Source organism: Poecile atricapillus, chromosome 13, assembly GCF_030490865.1.
Source record: "Poecile atricapillus isolate bPoeAtr1 chromosome 13, bPoeAtr1.hap1, whole genome shotgun sequence".
NCBI lineage: Eukaryota > Metazoa > Chordata > Aves > Passeriformes > Paridae > Poecile > Poecile atricapillus.
In genome coordinates this window covers 2361820-2376483 of record NC_081261.1, presented here as the reverse complement: position 1 = coordinate 2376483, position 14664 = coordinate 2361820, and the positions used below count along the sequence as shown (strand labels likewise).

The 14664-nt window shown below is 46.0% G+C and overlaps 1 protein-coding gene across 1 annotated transcript in view; it reads right to left on the bottom strand.

Moving 5' to 3' along the window:
• ERGIC1 (endoplasmic reticulum-golgi intermediate compartment 1) overlaps positions 1-12731 on the bottom strand; it is a 56630-nt gene extending 43899 nt beyond the window's left edge. The window contains exon 1 of the mRNA XM_058848344.1: positions 12559-12731. Within this exon, the coding sequence (XP_058704327.1) occupies positions 12559-12716 (158 nt within the window). The 5' untranslated portion in view covers positions 12717-12731. The remainder of the gene's footprint in view (positions 1-12558) is intronic.
• Between the last annotated feature and the right edge of the window lie 1933 nt (positions 12732-14664).

Sequence of the window (14664 nt, the reverse complement as noted above, 5' to 3'; positions counted from 1 at the left end):
CTGAGAATCCACTTTGCATAAAACACTTCATCATTTTTAAGGAGGACATGGGAAGCAGAGAGAAACTTAGTCATGGCAAATATAACTTGGATTAAGTCCATCCGACATTCAAAGATGACTGTGCACAAACAGACTCCATTTTCTCTCTCCAGGAACACTTCAGAAGAGGTTGGTGCTACAAGGGGGAGATCAGAGTTTAACCACCCTGTGTCGGAAGCTTCCCTTCCCAAATCAATGCAGCTTGGAGGCAGAAAGGGAGGAAGAAAACCCAGACCATATTGGTTATTTTCCATGTGAATTTATGGTACCAAAAGGAAGCTCTGCCTGCTGTCAGAGCAGGATCATTCAGGCTGGAGACACAAATGGAAACGCCCTGGCTTTAATCCCCAGTGGTATTTCTAGAGAAACCTTCCCACCAGAGGCATGCTAAGTGACAGGAGCATTTCTAGCTGTGTGCTCTGCTGACTTCTCAGGCAGCTTCCCTGGTCATCTCAGTAAAGTTTGGGAATTACAAGTGCCCAAGAGAAACCCTGGATCCCTCCAGCTCTGGCACAGTGGGGTCTGTGATCAGCCACAGGAACACCCAGGGATGGCATTCCCCATCCTCTCCCCAGCAACCAAGATGTAAATATGAAGTAAACCAGGTTCTCAGGCTTCTAGATCAGGAATGGAGACCTGGAGCTCCTGGAGAGGATCCAGCTGAGGCTGTGGAGCTGAGGAAGGGCTGGAGCAGCTCCTTGGAGGGAGCTGGGGCTGCTCAGCCTGGAGAGGAGCCCCAGCAGAGAGGGACCTCAGCCCTGGGTGTCCCTGGGGGTCCCTGGGTGTCCCTGGGGGTTCCTGAGTGTCCCTGGGGGTTCCTGAGTGTCCCTGGGGGTTCCTGAGTGTCCCTGGGGGTCCCTGAGTGTCCCTGGGGGTCCCTGGGGGTTCCTGAGTGTCCCTGGGGGTCCCTGAGTGTCCCTGGGGGTCCCTGGGGGTTCCTGAGTGTCCCTGGGGGTCCGAGCAGGGAACAGGCAGGGACTGAGCCCAGCAATTCCCCCTGCACAGGAGGCAGAATTTCTGCCCTGGAAATGCCTGAGCCCTGACCAGAGACCAGAGAGGCTGTGGAATCTCACTCCAGAGCCCTCTGGGCACTCTGCTGTCCCTGTGCTCTGGGATGGCCCTGCTGGAGCAGGGAGGTGACACCAGTGACCCTCTGGGGTCCCTCCCAGCCTGGCCCAGCCTCTGAAACTGGTGTCCCCAGACTTGATCTCTTGAGACAGACAAAAAAAAAATAAAAATATCTATATATGGGGCTAGAAAACAATTAGAGAAACTAAGATGGCATACAGAATACACCAGGATTACTGAACAAAATAGATTTTAAATAAAAATCCAATCACTTAGCCAAGAGCTTCCAAGTTGTTTAACAGGCAGCGACTGCTCCTCTGTTTCCTTGGGTCACTGCTCCCAAACAATGACTTTGGGACAATTCATCCCAGCTCTGGCAACAAAGCTGCTGGGCATCAGGAGCCCGAGCACACCAGCTGAGGAGCACAAGCCATCAGGTGGCTTTTAACCCCTTGAGAGGTCATTTAGCTGTAAATAAAACCAAGCAGCCTTAGACACAGTCTCACTCCACCGAAGGCTGGGAGGTACTTCCATCAGAACACACTTTTCTGGCTTCATTCCCTCCTACAAAGCACATCAGACACTCGTGGTAAGATCTTGAAAAGCAAAGTTGTTACTTGTGTAAAATGGGTAAATCTAAAGCCACCAATTTAGCTTTCAATGTGACAGCTCAAGCTGAGGGGAACACAGAGGTAGAAGAAACAGCACAGCTGTGTCAGGTTTGCACACACAGCGCTCTTTTGATTAGCAAAATACCATTTACTTAAATAAAAATAAAATCCCAGACACCTGTCTGAAGTAGCTGGGGGGAGTTTTACTGCTCACAGTTGTTGAAACCATCCCTACAATTTCTGTTCTGGTGCCCAGAACCAGAGATAAAAAGATTAACCACTTTACTTGTTAAATTGATCTTATTCAGCAGTGTAACAGCTGGGGTGGGCAGAGATGGCCTGAAAGATCAGTTACCCCATTCCATGTGCCCAAGGACAGAATATGTGAAATAAAACAGTAAAGATGGCCCTGGGGAACAGCTGGGATCTGGGACACAGATAAGACACGAGCAGGACACAACTCCCCTCTGCTCAGTGACCCTGAGAGGGGCTGGGCATCACCACACTGCTGGTTTGGAGAGGAATAAAAAGAAGGCTGGGCAAGGGACACAGACTGCTCAGCAATGCCCTGGGCTGGATTCTGTTCCCCAGGTGCTTGAGAGCTGCTACAAGAAAAAAAGTCAGACCTGTTCTGACCAGCATTTTGGAGCAAGTCTATGAACTAGGAAAGGATGGGGGAAGCATCAAGAAAAGCCTGTCCTTTTAAATCAAAGCCTCTCTTACTTGACACTAAAAGAGTGGTGAGTTCCAACATGCTCTGCATTTTCAGCTCCTGTGGTCCTTGCTGTACCTGTGCTGGGCAAAAATCTCCAATTTTACTCCACAAACCTAGCAAAGAAAGAATTTCTACACAAAGTAAATTCATTCAAAAACAGGTAAAGAGACAGAGCTGCCTTTACACACTCTACATGTGTATAGAAAGCATTATTTTTTTTATTTTCATTGAGAAATATTAGTTCAAGATTTAATTCTGAAATCATTTCTTTAGCTGTTTTCCTTCCCACCCAAAGACAAGTGCATGTTCTGACAACTCTGCAAGAACACTCAGCTCCTACAACCCAGCACAGACAATAAAATCAATCACTCTCCTCCCAATCCAACCAAGTAGGTGAGATCTGTTTAAATGAATGGGAAAACAATGGTAGGAAGTCAGCAGCAAGGGCAGAAAATAGGAACTACTGACTTTTGAGCCCTTCATTCTGCTAATTCTTTGTTTAGATGACATTTCTATGTTTCCTGTCTGCTGGCAGATGAGAACATGATGTGCAGGGAGCAGCTCAGGACAGCTCTGGCAGAACCAGGCTATGATCCCGCGGAGGGGATGAGCAGTGGGAGCCAACAGACCTGAGTTTGTTCTGCTCCCAGGGCTGACTCACTGTGTAATTCCTGTTCCACTCAATTAAACCTTTCTTCTTCTTCAGCTCGTTCATTTTGCACAGCAACACCTGGCAACATCTGCCCACCTTTCAATTAAACCTTTCTTCTTCTTCAACTCCTTCATTTTGCACAGCAACACCTGGCAACATCTGCCCACCTTTCAATTAAACCTTTCTTCTTCTTCAGCTCCTTCATTTTGCACAGCAACACCTGGCAACATCTGCCCACCTTTCCTTGAGCACGTGGGAACCTACAGATGGGAAAACTGCAAATATCTGAAGCTGAACTAGCACAGCTCCAAGTTCTACATGGAAGGGATGCTGGGGGTGCTTTGGGAGGATTTTAGGTTGGATATTAGGAAAAAGTTCTTTCCCTAGAGGGTCGTGGGGCACTGAGCAAGGCTGCCAGAGCTCCAGGAGAGTTTGGACAACACTGCCAAGGATGCACAGGATGGGATTGTTGAGGTGTCTGTGCAGGACCAGGAGCTGGATCAATGACCCTCGTGGGTCCCTTGCAGCTCAGAACATTTTGTGATTCTTTGAAGTTCTGTACAAGGAAAGCATCAGGAAGGTGGCTTCAGGAAAACAAATGTGCTCTGTAAGAGCCAAGCCTGGTTCAGCACCAGGGCTGTGCCTGGAGAGCAGTTTGTGAACAGTCCCGATGGTTCTGTGAACTGGGACACAAACTTTGAAGCATGTGCAAAGTAAGATAAGGGATCCTGCTAAGGGCAGTTTCACACAGAAAATAAACACTGAATACACAAACACCAAAGCTTGGCCCTGAGTGTGAGCTGGAGATGCAAATACAGATTCAAGCCCAGACCAATAAGCCGATACTTGTAAATACCAAGCAGTTATTAACACGTTTTATAAGATTAACACCCTCATAACAGCAGATAATGCACACATCATTAAGCAATCAGCCAGTCCTCATTTACACACAATGGGACATTAACACACACACTGCAGAACCTGGGCTTTACTGGACAAGGCTTCAGAATTACATGGGAAACTGTTTAATCCTCAATTACTTTGAGCAAGCTCTGATATGAGAAGGACCAGACAGGTGGAGGGGCTGATGGAGTTTTAAACCAGTTTATCTGGACTGCAAGCAGGTGAAGGCTGCAATTGTTCAAATACTGTATGACTGACTTCTCACTCACAACATCACACCAGTTTTCAAAGCAAACAGGATTTTTTCTGACCTGCTGACTCTCCACACTTACAAACCCAGGAGTGAAATGCAGGAATAGGTTTCCTTGCCAGCCAGCTCCTCCCTCTTAATTCTAGTTCCAAGAACATAATGAAACTAACAGAGGAAGTGTCTGAAACAAGGAGGAGTACTGAGAACAAGCAAACAAGGTTAGGCCAGGAGGACTGTCATTAATTATATAATCCAGCCTTTGGGTAACTGGACATTTAGGGAAAGGGGCTGAGAGAACCTTGGAGGCACCAGCCTGTGCACATTATGTCATCTGGCCTGCTGGTTACTTAGCAGGTACAGGATCTGCATAGGGACAGAAAAACAAACCCATTTATTTCTAGGACAAAACATTTTCAATCCTCACAGCAGCTGCTGAAAAAAAAAAAAAAAAGCACGAAAATTCATACATTCTGCTCCCACTTAGATTGATTCCTTTCCAAGGAGCCAATTCTCTTTTTTCCTCCTCTCTGCCCACTCTGTGGTTTTATTGGGCTGTCCTGCAGAACACCTTTTTGTCAAACGAATCTAACAAATTTTTTTTTATTCTTCCAGTGCATATCAAGCTTGTTCTCTCAGGAGTATACACAGCACTTGTATTGCTGCAATATGCCAAAAGTGTAACTATTTTAAGTGACACTGAAGGATGGAAGACAGGAAACAGTACATTCACTTTTTCTTCTGCCTTCAAAATAAAATGTTAGGCTCAAACATTGCCATTCCAAAGGCAATTAGGAGGAGGGGGGAAGTATAATCTCAAATACTCAAAGGTGGAGTCTTGCCAGAGAGCATTTTACTTCCTTTTAGGCAGTGAAGCAAGTGTCAAAATGCAGCATGGAAGAGAAATGCATTTTAAATAAAGTGAGCAAATTACACACTGCTTCATCAAAACAGGAGAAAAGTGTCATGAAGAAAAAATGTCCAAGTAAGGGGACTGGTATTTAAAGGGTTCCAGCCCTTTGCTGGACTGGAAGAGCCATTGTGCTCCTGAGTGGGAGCAGCATTTTCTGCTCAGAACAGAGAATGGGGAAGAACATTAAACATACATGGCTGCTCCCCAAACTAAGCAGGTTGTTCAGATATCTGAATGCCATAAGCTGACTGTAACCCTTCAACTCAGAGATTTTTCTTCCTGCAGCTCCCCAGCACATCCCAGCACTTCCACCCTTCGTGATCCCCTTGGTCCTGACCATTTCTCCTTTTCCCAGCTCAGGGCTCTCAGCCTCCTGCCACATTCCCTTCCCACAAACAAACAAAAGTCCTGATCTGCAGCAGACATTGAACAAAATTCAAAGCTGGACTGCGAATTCCAAGAATTTACCTACACACAACCAGAGAGCTCTGGGAAAAAAAGAGCTGTACCATAGTCCTTCCCACAGCTTCCAGGAATCACAAAACACTGAGGCTCTGCTGCTGCCTTGCACTGCTGAACACCTTGAAACAAGATCTGGGAAGAACTATTTTAGCATCAGAAATGTGTAAGTTTTAGTTGGGGAAGATTCTTTCTGATTTAAGTCCCAGCTGTGCTTGCTCAGCACAAAAATCAGAAATTGGTACAAAAGAATATGAAGAAATATAACATCTGGAGATTAAAAAAAAAGGAGGGGGAAAGGAAGGATATGTGAAGAAAACAACTCCATATTCATAAGGTTTCCTTCAAAAGCACACAGGCCAAACCCAGATTCTCCTATTTAAATTCCAACCCAAGAAGACAAGAATTTCTGCACAAGCTTTTACAACTCAAGTTGTAAAACCAAGTCCTGGTTTTATTTCCATCTAAGTGTGTTACCTACAAGCGACTACAACTCCTCTGCATCACCTGGCTTCCACATCAAGTTCCTGGTTTGACACAATTTCCAAGAAATATCTTTATGGATGCCCACTAAAAAAACATAACTGATACAGACTCAAGAGCTGCAACTTGCAGGTTTACCACTGGTTTTTGGTGCAGATGTAACCTGTTATAATGCAGCAGCCACATCTGGATTTCAGTGCAGTTGGGTCACGTTGCATTTAGAATGACACAGAATCCAAGCAAGGCTTGAAAATTTCACCTTTATCAGAAAACAAAGTCACATTTACATCACTGATGTTTTAGGGGGCACACAGTGGCCTACAGAGAGGAACAATTTGGAAGCCAGGCAATCTGCTTTAGGATATAATTGTTAAATAAACACTAAGGAATCATGACCTCCTGAAATTCTGTCAGCACTAATACAGGCCTGCACATTTTAACACAACATTTTGAAGGCTCTTCTACTACATGCCAATCTTTCTGGCTTCTCTGAATTAATCTAAATACTTCTCATTTGGAAACATCCTTCAAAAAAAACAAACAGAATAGCAAACATCCAAACACACACAATTCAGTGAGTTGTACTGGCCAATTACATCTTGTGTGTGTGTCTGCCATGATTATTACTGAAATACTCAGACACTTCAGTATAAAGATTTACTACTAAAATACTCAAGCATTTCAGTATAAGGAAGATTTTGTAGATTGTGTTTAATTTTTTGGCAGACCAAGTTTTCCATTTCGAGAGCAGCTGGCTCGGTACAGGAATACCCAGACATCACTTCAGGGCTTGTGCTTGGATAGAAGACAAAAAAAACCCAGATGATTCTCCACTTCTTCGCTCATTGCAAGACTATTCTTTCCTCACCACCTCCACCATTTGAAGTACAAGCCTAAAAAATACACCAGCACACTTCAAAACACAAGCTCAACAACATCCACAGCTCCAGTCCAGGCTGGTGGCATTGCTTCAGCTCTGTTTACAGTGTGATTCAGTCATTTTCACAGCAATGAACTATGATGGCATGAAGGAAGCATCTGTGTCACAAAGGAGGACAGTTAAAGTTCAGAAGGAACAATGCAAAACTTTCCTACAAAGCCAGGCCTTAATATTTCCCTACTTACTCAGGAGAAAACCATCTCCACTCCAGTGGTATTTTGAGAGAAATGGCGCACTAGGGAGACTTAGGAAGAAATATTTACACACATGCACACCATGTATAATCAGTTATTTGTGGCACAAACATCAATAGACTCTGTCTGTGCAGCTCTGCCTGCCCATCTGACTGCTGTGACTGCAGAATAATTTCTCAGGTGCCCTCAAAGGGCTATTGTTGAGCCAAAGTTAGTCATGGCACTGCCTGGCACCCAAATCCACATTGGTCATTACGTAAGGTGGCAGCAATACCACTTGGAAGGGTTGTTTACCAGTGGCATTGCACAATGTGAACTGGGACAGGCTCCCCAGACGTGGCTGCAGGTGGGGATGGAAATGCAGTTACTGCTGAAATGAGCTCAGTCCATCAGAGCACGGTGCTAATAATGCCAAGGTTGTGGGCTTGGACTTGATGATCCTCGTGGGTTTCTTGCAGCTGAGAATATTCTGTGGTTCTGTAATTCTATAGATCAGAGCTGTGCTACAGCCCCTAGACATTCATTTAGGAAGTGATGGGTACCAGCTCAACCACATCCAGGAATTAATGTTTTGGACAAAATCATTGCAACCTTACTGCTCTCAGCAAAGAGAGTATGTTTGGGTTTAAATTAGACCTGAGAGTTGTGATGGTGAATGGACAAGCTCATGCTCAGATTTGTGAGCTGGCACAGTTGTGTAATCGATTCCTGACCAGATTAATGAGCACAATCCAGATTTTAGGTGATTTTGAGTCTATGGAGAAAAATCTTTTTCAAACTAAGCACCCCTCGGACCCCTTCTCATTCACTAGTGAGCTTAAGGCAAATAACTTCATTTTAGGCTTCAGAAAAGAAGGAACAAAACCAATCTTTCATGGTCCCCTCATTTTTCTTTTGGTCAGGAATCGATTTCACAACTGTGCCTTGTCGCAATTGTGAGCATCACTTTGTCTATTCACCATCACAACTCTTTGGTCTAATTTTAAACCAAACATAGTCCCTCTGCTGAGAGCAGGAAGGTTGGAGTGTGTCAGTTTTGGTTAAGACTGAACAATTTGATTTAAAAAAAAAATCAGGAACGAAAGCGAAGACCTGCCTGTGTCCCAAAACAATAAAAATGATCCATAGGTCTGAATCAGCACACCCACACGAAAATATTTATCACAGACATGCCAAAGAACAGCTGACAGTAGGGGCCTGTCATACTGTGCAGATGGAATAAGAGTTTTTGCCTTCCACTCTAGATCAGCATTTAAATCTAAATCCTTTCTAAGCCTGGCTCCTTTCCCATGACCTCCAAAATCCGGGTACAGCACATTGTTACTTCATACAGGTTATCACACTGTGAAAAAAAAAAAAAAACAACAACCAAACCCCAAAACCAAACAAGGAACAATATAAAAACCCTAATGAAAACATCACAATGATTAACTGTGGGAAATAAATTCTGAGTGTCTCAGTTACACATAAAAATAAGGATTCACAGATACTTGCCACTCTGTGCCAAACACCTGGCCAGAGCACAACTGTGAATTACCCAGAAATAGAACAAAAACTTGATTTCAGAGTGGTCTATTTTAGTTTTTCTCAGTGTAACCAACTAAAGTGACCAAGATGGTTCAGAAGTTTCAGTATCTTACAAACCCATCAGTAACTCTTCCGTGCAAAAAGGCAGGTGCAAAGAAAAGCCACCAGAGCCAAGAGAACTTGCAGCAGTGCTTCTCTCCACCTTGCCCACCTCCATTGCAAGGGAGTAATTTAATTTTTACATCTGTAACTCTCGTTTTTATTTGTGTCATTCTCAATTCCTGAGCAGTTTGAAGTGCCAGCACCAGCTGAGCCTCCACCTAACAGGATCACACATGTGGGAACCCTTCTGGCTGGCTCACAATCACCACTCAAGATGACCCAGGCTTAAAGTTTAATCTAATTATGATCAGAACAATCCTCAGGGGCTGCAAGTGTGCAGGTGACACTGGATCTTAAAGGCTCCAAGGGGAAATACCCTTTCAGCTCCAGTGAGAGGACTCAGAATCCCCAATCAAACACATGCAGAGCTGCTTTGCTGACACAAGTTCTAAAAACCGGGAGATGGGCAAGAAGGGAAAAATCTGCCTCTCTCTTCCAGCCAAATGAATGTTAAAAAATAGGAAAGAACCAGGCCTTCTGGAAATACAAACTGATTTAGTAGTTCTGTAGGAGGGCTGGTGTCTTGTGACATGCGCTGAACAGACCTGTACTGAAGGCTTCAATCTGGAAGCTGAAAACTTGGTTCTCTACCAAGATCCCAGCAGGACTGGGGGGATTAGTCTGAATGAAATGCTTTGAAAAGTGAAGAGCATTAGGTAAATACTGAGCATTATTAAAACCCTAAAGATACTAGAGACAGAATAATTATTATTCATGTGAGATTACTCTGAAAATATTGGTTTATTTATGAATTAAATGTAGTTTGTATTAGGAAAGGGAACCACTGATAAGCCAAGAAAACAGAAGTCCTACAGGAAAAAAAATTGTACAAATAAGTACAGGTAACAAACCAAGCTGCTTCATATCAGACTGACTGATGGAGACAACTTCCAAGAAAGATTTTAAAGCAATTTCAGTTCTTCAACCTAGCTAAGACAGAGCAAAGATATTTAGTCACATGGAAGGAAAATATTTCTTTGACTTTTAGTTGGCGAAGAACAGGGACATTTTTGGTCCTGGGCTGTTTTAATTACTTGTCATTTGTGTCTCCATCATCTCCAGATGAGGTTTGAGCAACCTATTATTCCTTTTAGAGCTACTTTGTGTGGAAACAGAGCTCAAAGCCTAAACTTCCAGCTGGTCTACAATGCCCCCTCTACACCTGGTGCCAGCTGTCAACACCCTGCCACCCTAAAATACCAAAAATAAAGCTCTAAGAAAGGGGAGGATACAAAACCAACAAAACCTTGCCTTCCCAAATGTCCTTGGCAGAGCAGCTAAGGACAGAATTCTTTCAGCTGCAAAGTGAAATGTGTGGCCTCCACAAGAACACACCACCTTTCCACACGGAATTTTGGACTCTAGAAGATATGCAGGGGCATTTCTAAAAGTTTCTTAACAATCCAAACCTCTACACAGGCATGTAAAGGACAGGGTACCAAACTGTACCTGCCAAAGGGAACATCCAGCTGAACTCTCTGAATTTACAATTTACAACTGGTGAAATTTACATGCTGAAAATGTCATCATTCAGAAATTGACTCAAGGTGGTGACTGTAATTCTCCAGAAGTCTTGTATTGCATGTTCTAGAGTTGTCAGGAAGTACCTGAATTTTTTTTCACATGTGCATCATACTTTACCTACAACAGTAACATTTTCCAGCCTCAGCAGGTTTTGTTCCGCTGCCTGCACCATGAACAAAACCCACAACAGCTAAAAAGGGCTCTAACCTTTGCAAACCTTTTGGTCCTGAACTCTGTTCATGCCTCTAAAACAGGAAAGTGGTTTGCTGCACGTGACAATAGCTCCTCTGTACTTTAAATATGAAATTCCTGTTATCAATGGCAGCTTTTGAAAAATTCATCCTTGCAGAAAAGCTGAAGTTCAGTGAGCTTACATTATTTGAGAAAGAGCTTTGAAGTGTCTATTTCTAATCCTCCACTCTGAATGACAAAGAAGTTATTTGCAATTGTGAATCTTTAAAATGCAGATCTGAACTGATGCCTCTGTTTTTGTAACTCATTAACACAAACCCTGCAATTCAGCTTTTACTGAACATCTTTGTTCCATTCCAAAATGAAGCACTAGTGCTGTCTCTTAAAGATGATTATGCTCTTGGGTGAGCCAGTGTTTCCACACGCACATTCTGAGACCCAACAGAAATTACATTTTCAAACACATCAGAAATAACATTTTCTTTATCTGCTATTACAAAGTGACAGCCCCAGCCCAGGATCTCTTATTGTTCATGTATTTTACAAGTCTGAAAATGGATGGCAATAGGATTCACAGGTGGCAGAATGTCTCCAAAGAAGATTTTTTTTTTATCAAATTTTACACAAAAGCAGAAACGAGGCTCTGGGCCCCAGATCCCACATGATCCAGCAGATGCTGTTTCCAGCTTCAGCAAGTTTTCATTCAGAAGCAACTGCCTCCATGTTCAACAATGCCCCATGGATCACACAAGATCCTGTTACCCTGTATAAATGAGAGGCCTGGTTTAGAATTACAGTAAAAATATAATGCACAACTTTTTTGTTTGTGAGAACTAAAACACTTAACTATCACCATTTCCCATCTCAAGGGGGTGAACATGTAGGGGTCATGATGGTCCTGCATGGAAAGGACTGTAGTTAACTCCATATTCCCCAAAAAGTATGTATTTTTTATAGCACTATTAACACTGCAGTAAAATCTGTATTAGAAAACTCTTCTGTGCATCTTCCCCTTGGCATTTCTGAACTTAGAAAGGTGCAAATTATTGGTTCAAGAATAGGTCAAAAAAGAAGATGAACCCACAGTTGCTATTTTGGCTCCAGTGAAGTCAGAGGGGTCTTTTTCACTTCTGCTTTGGTACCTGCCACAGCCCAGGGGATGAAGGAGCCACACAGAAAGGCCAAATCCTACAACTTGCACCTGCTCAAAATGGCAAAACCAAAGGTGGAGGCGTCGATGTTGGTTCCCAGCCACCAGACACACGGCACAGCTTTGGCACATGAAGCTCTGCTGCAAAGATTGACCTCCTAAAGATGCTCTGGGAGCTCCACCCTATGTAGTGACCCCCTAAAGACTCTATGGGAGCCCCACTGTGATCTCCTAAAGCTCCTGTGGGAACCCCACCATAAGAAATGACTCTAAAGCTGCTGTGGGAACCTCACTGTAAGGAATGATGCCCTAAAGCTGCCATGGGAGCCGCACCTTGACCTTCTAAAGGTGCTGCAGGAGCTCAACCACAAAAAGTGACCCTCCTCACAAAAAGTGAGACCCCAGACACCTCGGGAGGAGCAGCAGCCCAGCACCTCCACCCCAAACACCCGCATCCATCACCCCAAAGGTGCTGCTGCTCCCTCCGTCCTGCCCGGGCTACCCAAACTGCGCGCAGCCCCTTCGGCTTGATGGAGCCGCCTTAGGGAGCTGGGCACAGCCTCCCCCCTCCCACAGCCTGCGAACATTCCATCCATCCATCCATCCATCCATCCATCCATCCATCCATCTATCCATCCATCATCCATCCATCATCCATCATCATCCATCCATCCGTCCGCCCATCCCACGCGCACCGGCGGGCGGGGAGCGGCGCGGGGCGGTGGCGGCCGGTCGCCGCGGGGCGGGCGGGCTCTGTCGCGACTCTCGGCGACACTCACCTCCTGAAGTCAAAGGGCATGGTGGTGGCGGTGGTGGTGGCGGGCGGGCTGCGGGCGCCGCCGCCCCCGGCCCCGGCTGTGGCCTCGCTGCCGGCGGCTGCAGGGCCAGGAAGTGACGGCCCCGGCCGCGGCCCAGGCGCCGCGCAGCCCCAGCCCATTGGGCGGCCGGGCCGGCCGGGGCTTCCGCCGCCGGGTTACGGGAGCGGCGGCACCGCGCTGGGGATCCGGGATCCTGAGGGCTGAGGGGTGCGGGGTCTGGGGTGAGGGGTGTGGGGTGAGGGGTGAGGGGTGCCGGTGGCCCCAGGGCCCGCTCGGTGCTCCCCGCGCTCCGCTCATCCCCGCGGCTCTCAGGGCAGCACGGAATGGAGGAATTGATTCGCTTGGAAAAGACTTCGGAGCCCATCGAGTCCGAGCTGTGCCCCATTCCCGGCTTGTCCCCAGCCCAGAGCTCTGAGTACCACCTCCAGGGATGGGGATCCAACCCTCCCTGGGCACTTCCAGTGCCTGAGCTCCCTTTCCATGGGGAAATTCCTGCTGCTGTCCACCCTGAGCCTCCCCTGGCCCAGCCTGGGGCCGTTCCCTCTCCTCCTGTCCCTGTTCCCTGCGAGCAGAGCCCGACCCCCCCGGCTGTCCCCTCCTGCCAGGGACTTGTGCAGAGCCACAAGGGCCCCCTGAGCTCCTTTTCTCCAGGCTGAGCCCCTTCCCAGCTCCCTCAGGAATTCTCCAGCCCCTTCCCAGCTCCCTCAGCCCCTCCTGGTGCCCCAGACACTTTCCCTTCTACTTCAGCCCCTCTTGGTGCTCCAGACCAAAGTGTGGAGCTGTTTCAGGCTTTGTCCGGCATCTTTTTCACTCTCAGCATCACAATAACACCAGCGTGTGTCGGTGACCGCAGCACGGGCCGTGTCTGGAGACAGAGCCAAGCCACGGTGCCAGACACGGAGAACTCTCACAACTCCCACAAAGGAAGGAACAGCACCCACCCCTCCATCCCTGTGCACCCTTTATGTTTAGCTTGGATCTTAGGAAGAAATCCTTCCCTGTGAGAGTGCTGAGGCCCTGGCACAGGTGCCCAGAGAAGCTGTGGCTGCCCCTGGATCCCTGGAAGTGCCCAAGGCCAGGTTGGATGGAGCTTGGAGCAGCCTGGGACAGTGGAAGGTGTTTCTGCCCATGGCAGGGGGATGGGACTGGATGCTCTTTAACCTCCCTTCCAACCCAAACCATCCCATGATTCCATGATAAGCTGCTTTAGGGCCAGCACAGCTCTTTCACCTGCTCTTGGAAATCTCTTTTTTGCAATTTCACTGGAGACGAGGGATTAAAGTTAGAAAAAGCTCCCCATTTGTTAGATGAGACATTTCCCCAGTCTTTCCATTTTGCCTGCATGGCTTTTTCTGGCTGCATCCCTGTCAGGTTGAGTGCAATGCACGAGGCTGATCCTGTCCTGCTCCATGACCATCTCCGTTCCTTCCCGTAATTCTGTCACCAGCTAACAGCATCCCTCAGGGATGTTTTGCTGCAGGTAGTGTGAGTATTGCTGTGTTCAGAATGGTTGTCACAGGTTAGCCTGCACTGCAGGAACAAAATACAACTATTCTTGCCTTTTAAGTCTAAAAGCAGGGCAAGAGAAAGCGCGAAATGACAACAATCTGAGTATGCAATATACTGCATTTTTAATTGATTCTGTTTCTTTCTTCCTCCTCCTGCTGTCATCATTTCTTTACTTAGAGATGCGTATCTTTCCATTTTTTTCCTTTCACACAGGAACTAGGCCCATACCTGGTTTAAAAAAAAAAAAAAAAAAAAGAAATTCAGATTGAAACAAGCAGGGGAAAACTACTGAAGAGTCAGAGCTGTTAATCAATACCATTTTCATTCAAAGAAAGAGATAATAATTCATGCTGGGAATATGAAAAGTGAAACTGGAGGAATCCCAAGTATGAGATAACACGGCATTATCCCTCAGAAGCCCCCAGGGAATAGATAAAAATACCTAATGGTTTTTTTGTTTTTTGTTTTTTTATATCAGACACCTGAATTATCTGACTGCATTGAGCATATTCAGCAGATTACTAACAGATCAGCCACAAAATCCTCCTGCACTTTGCA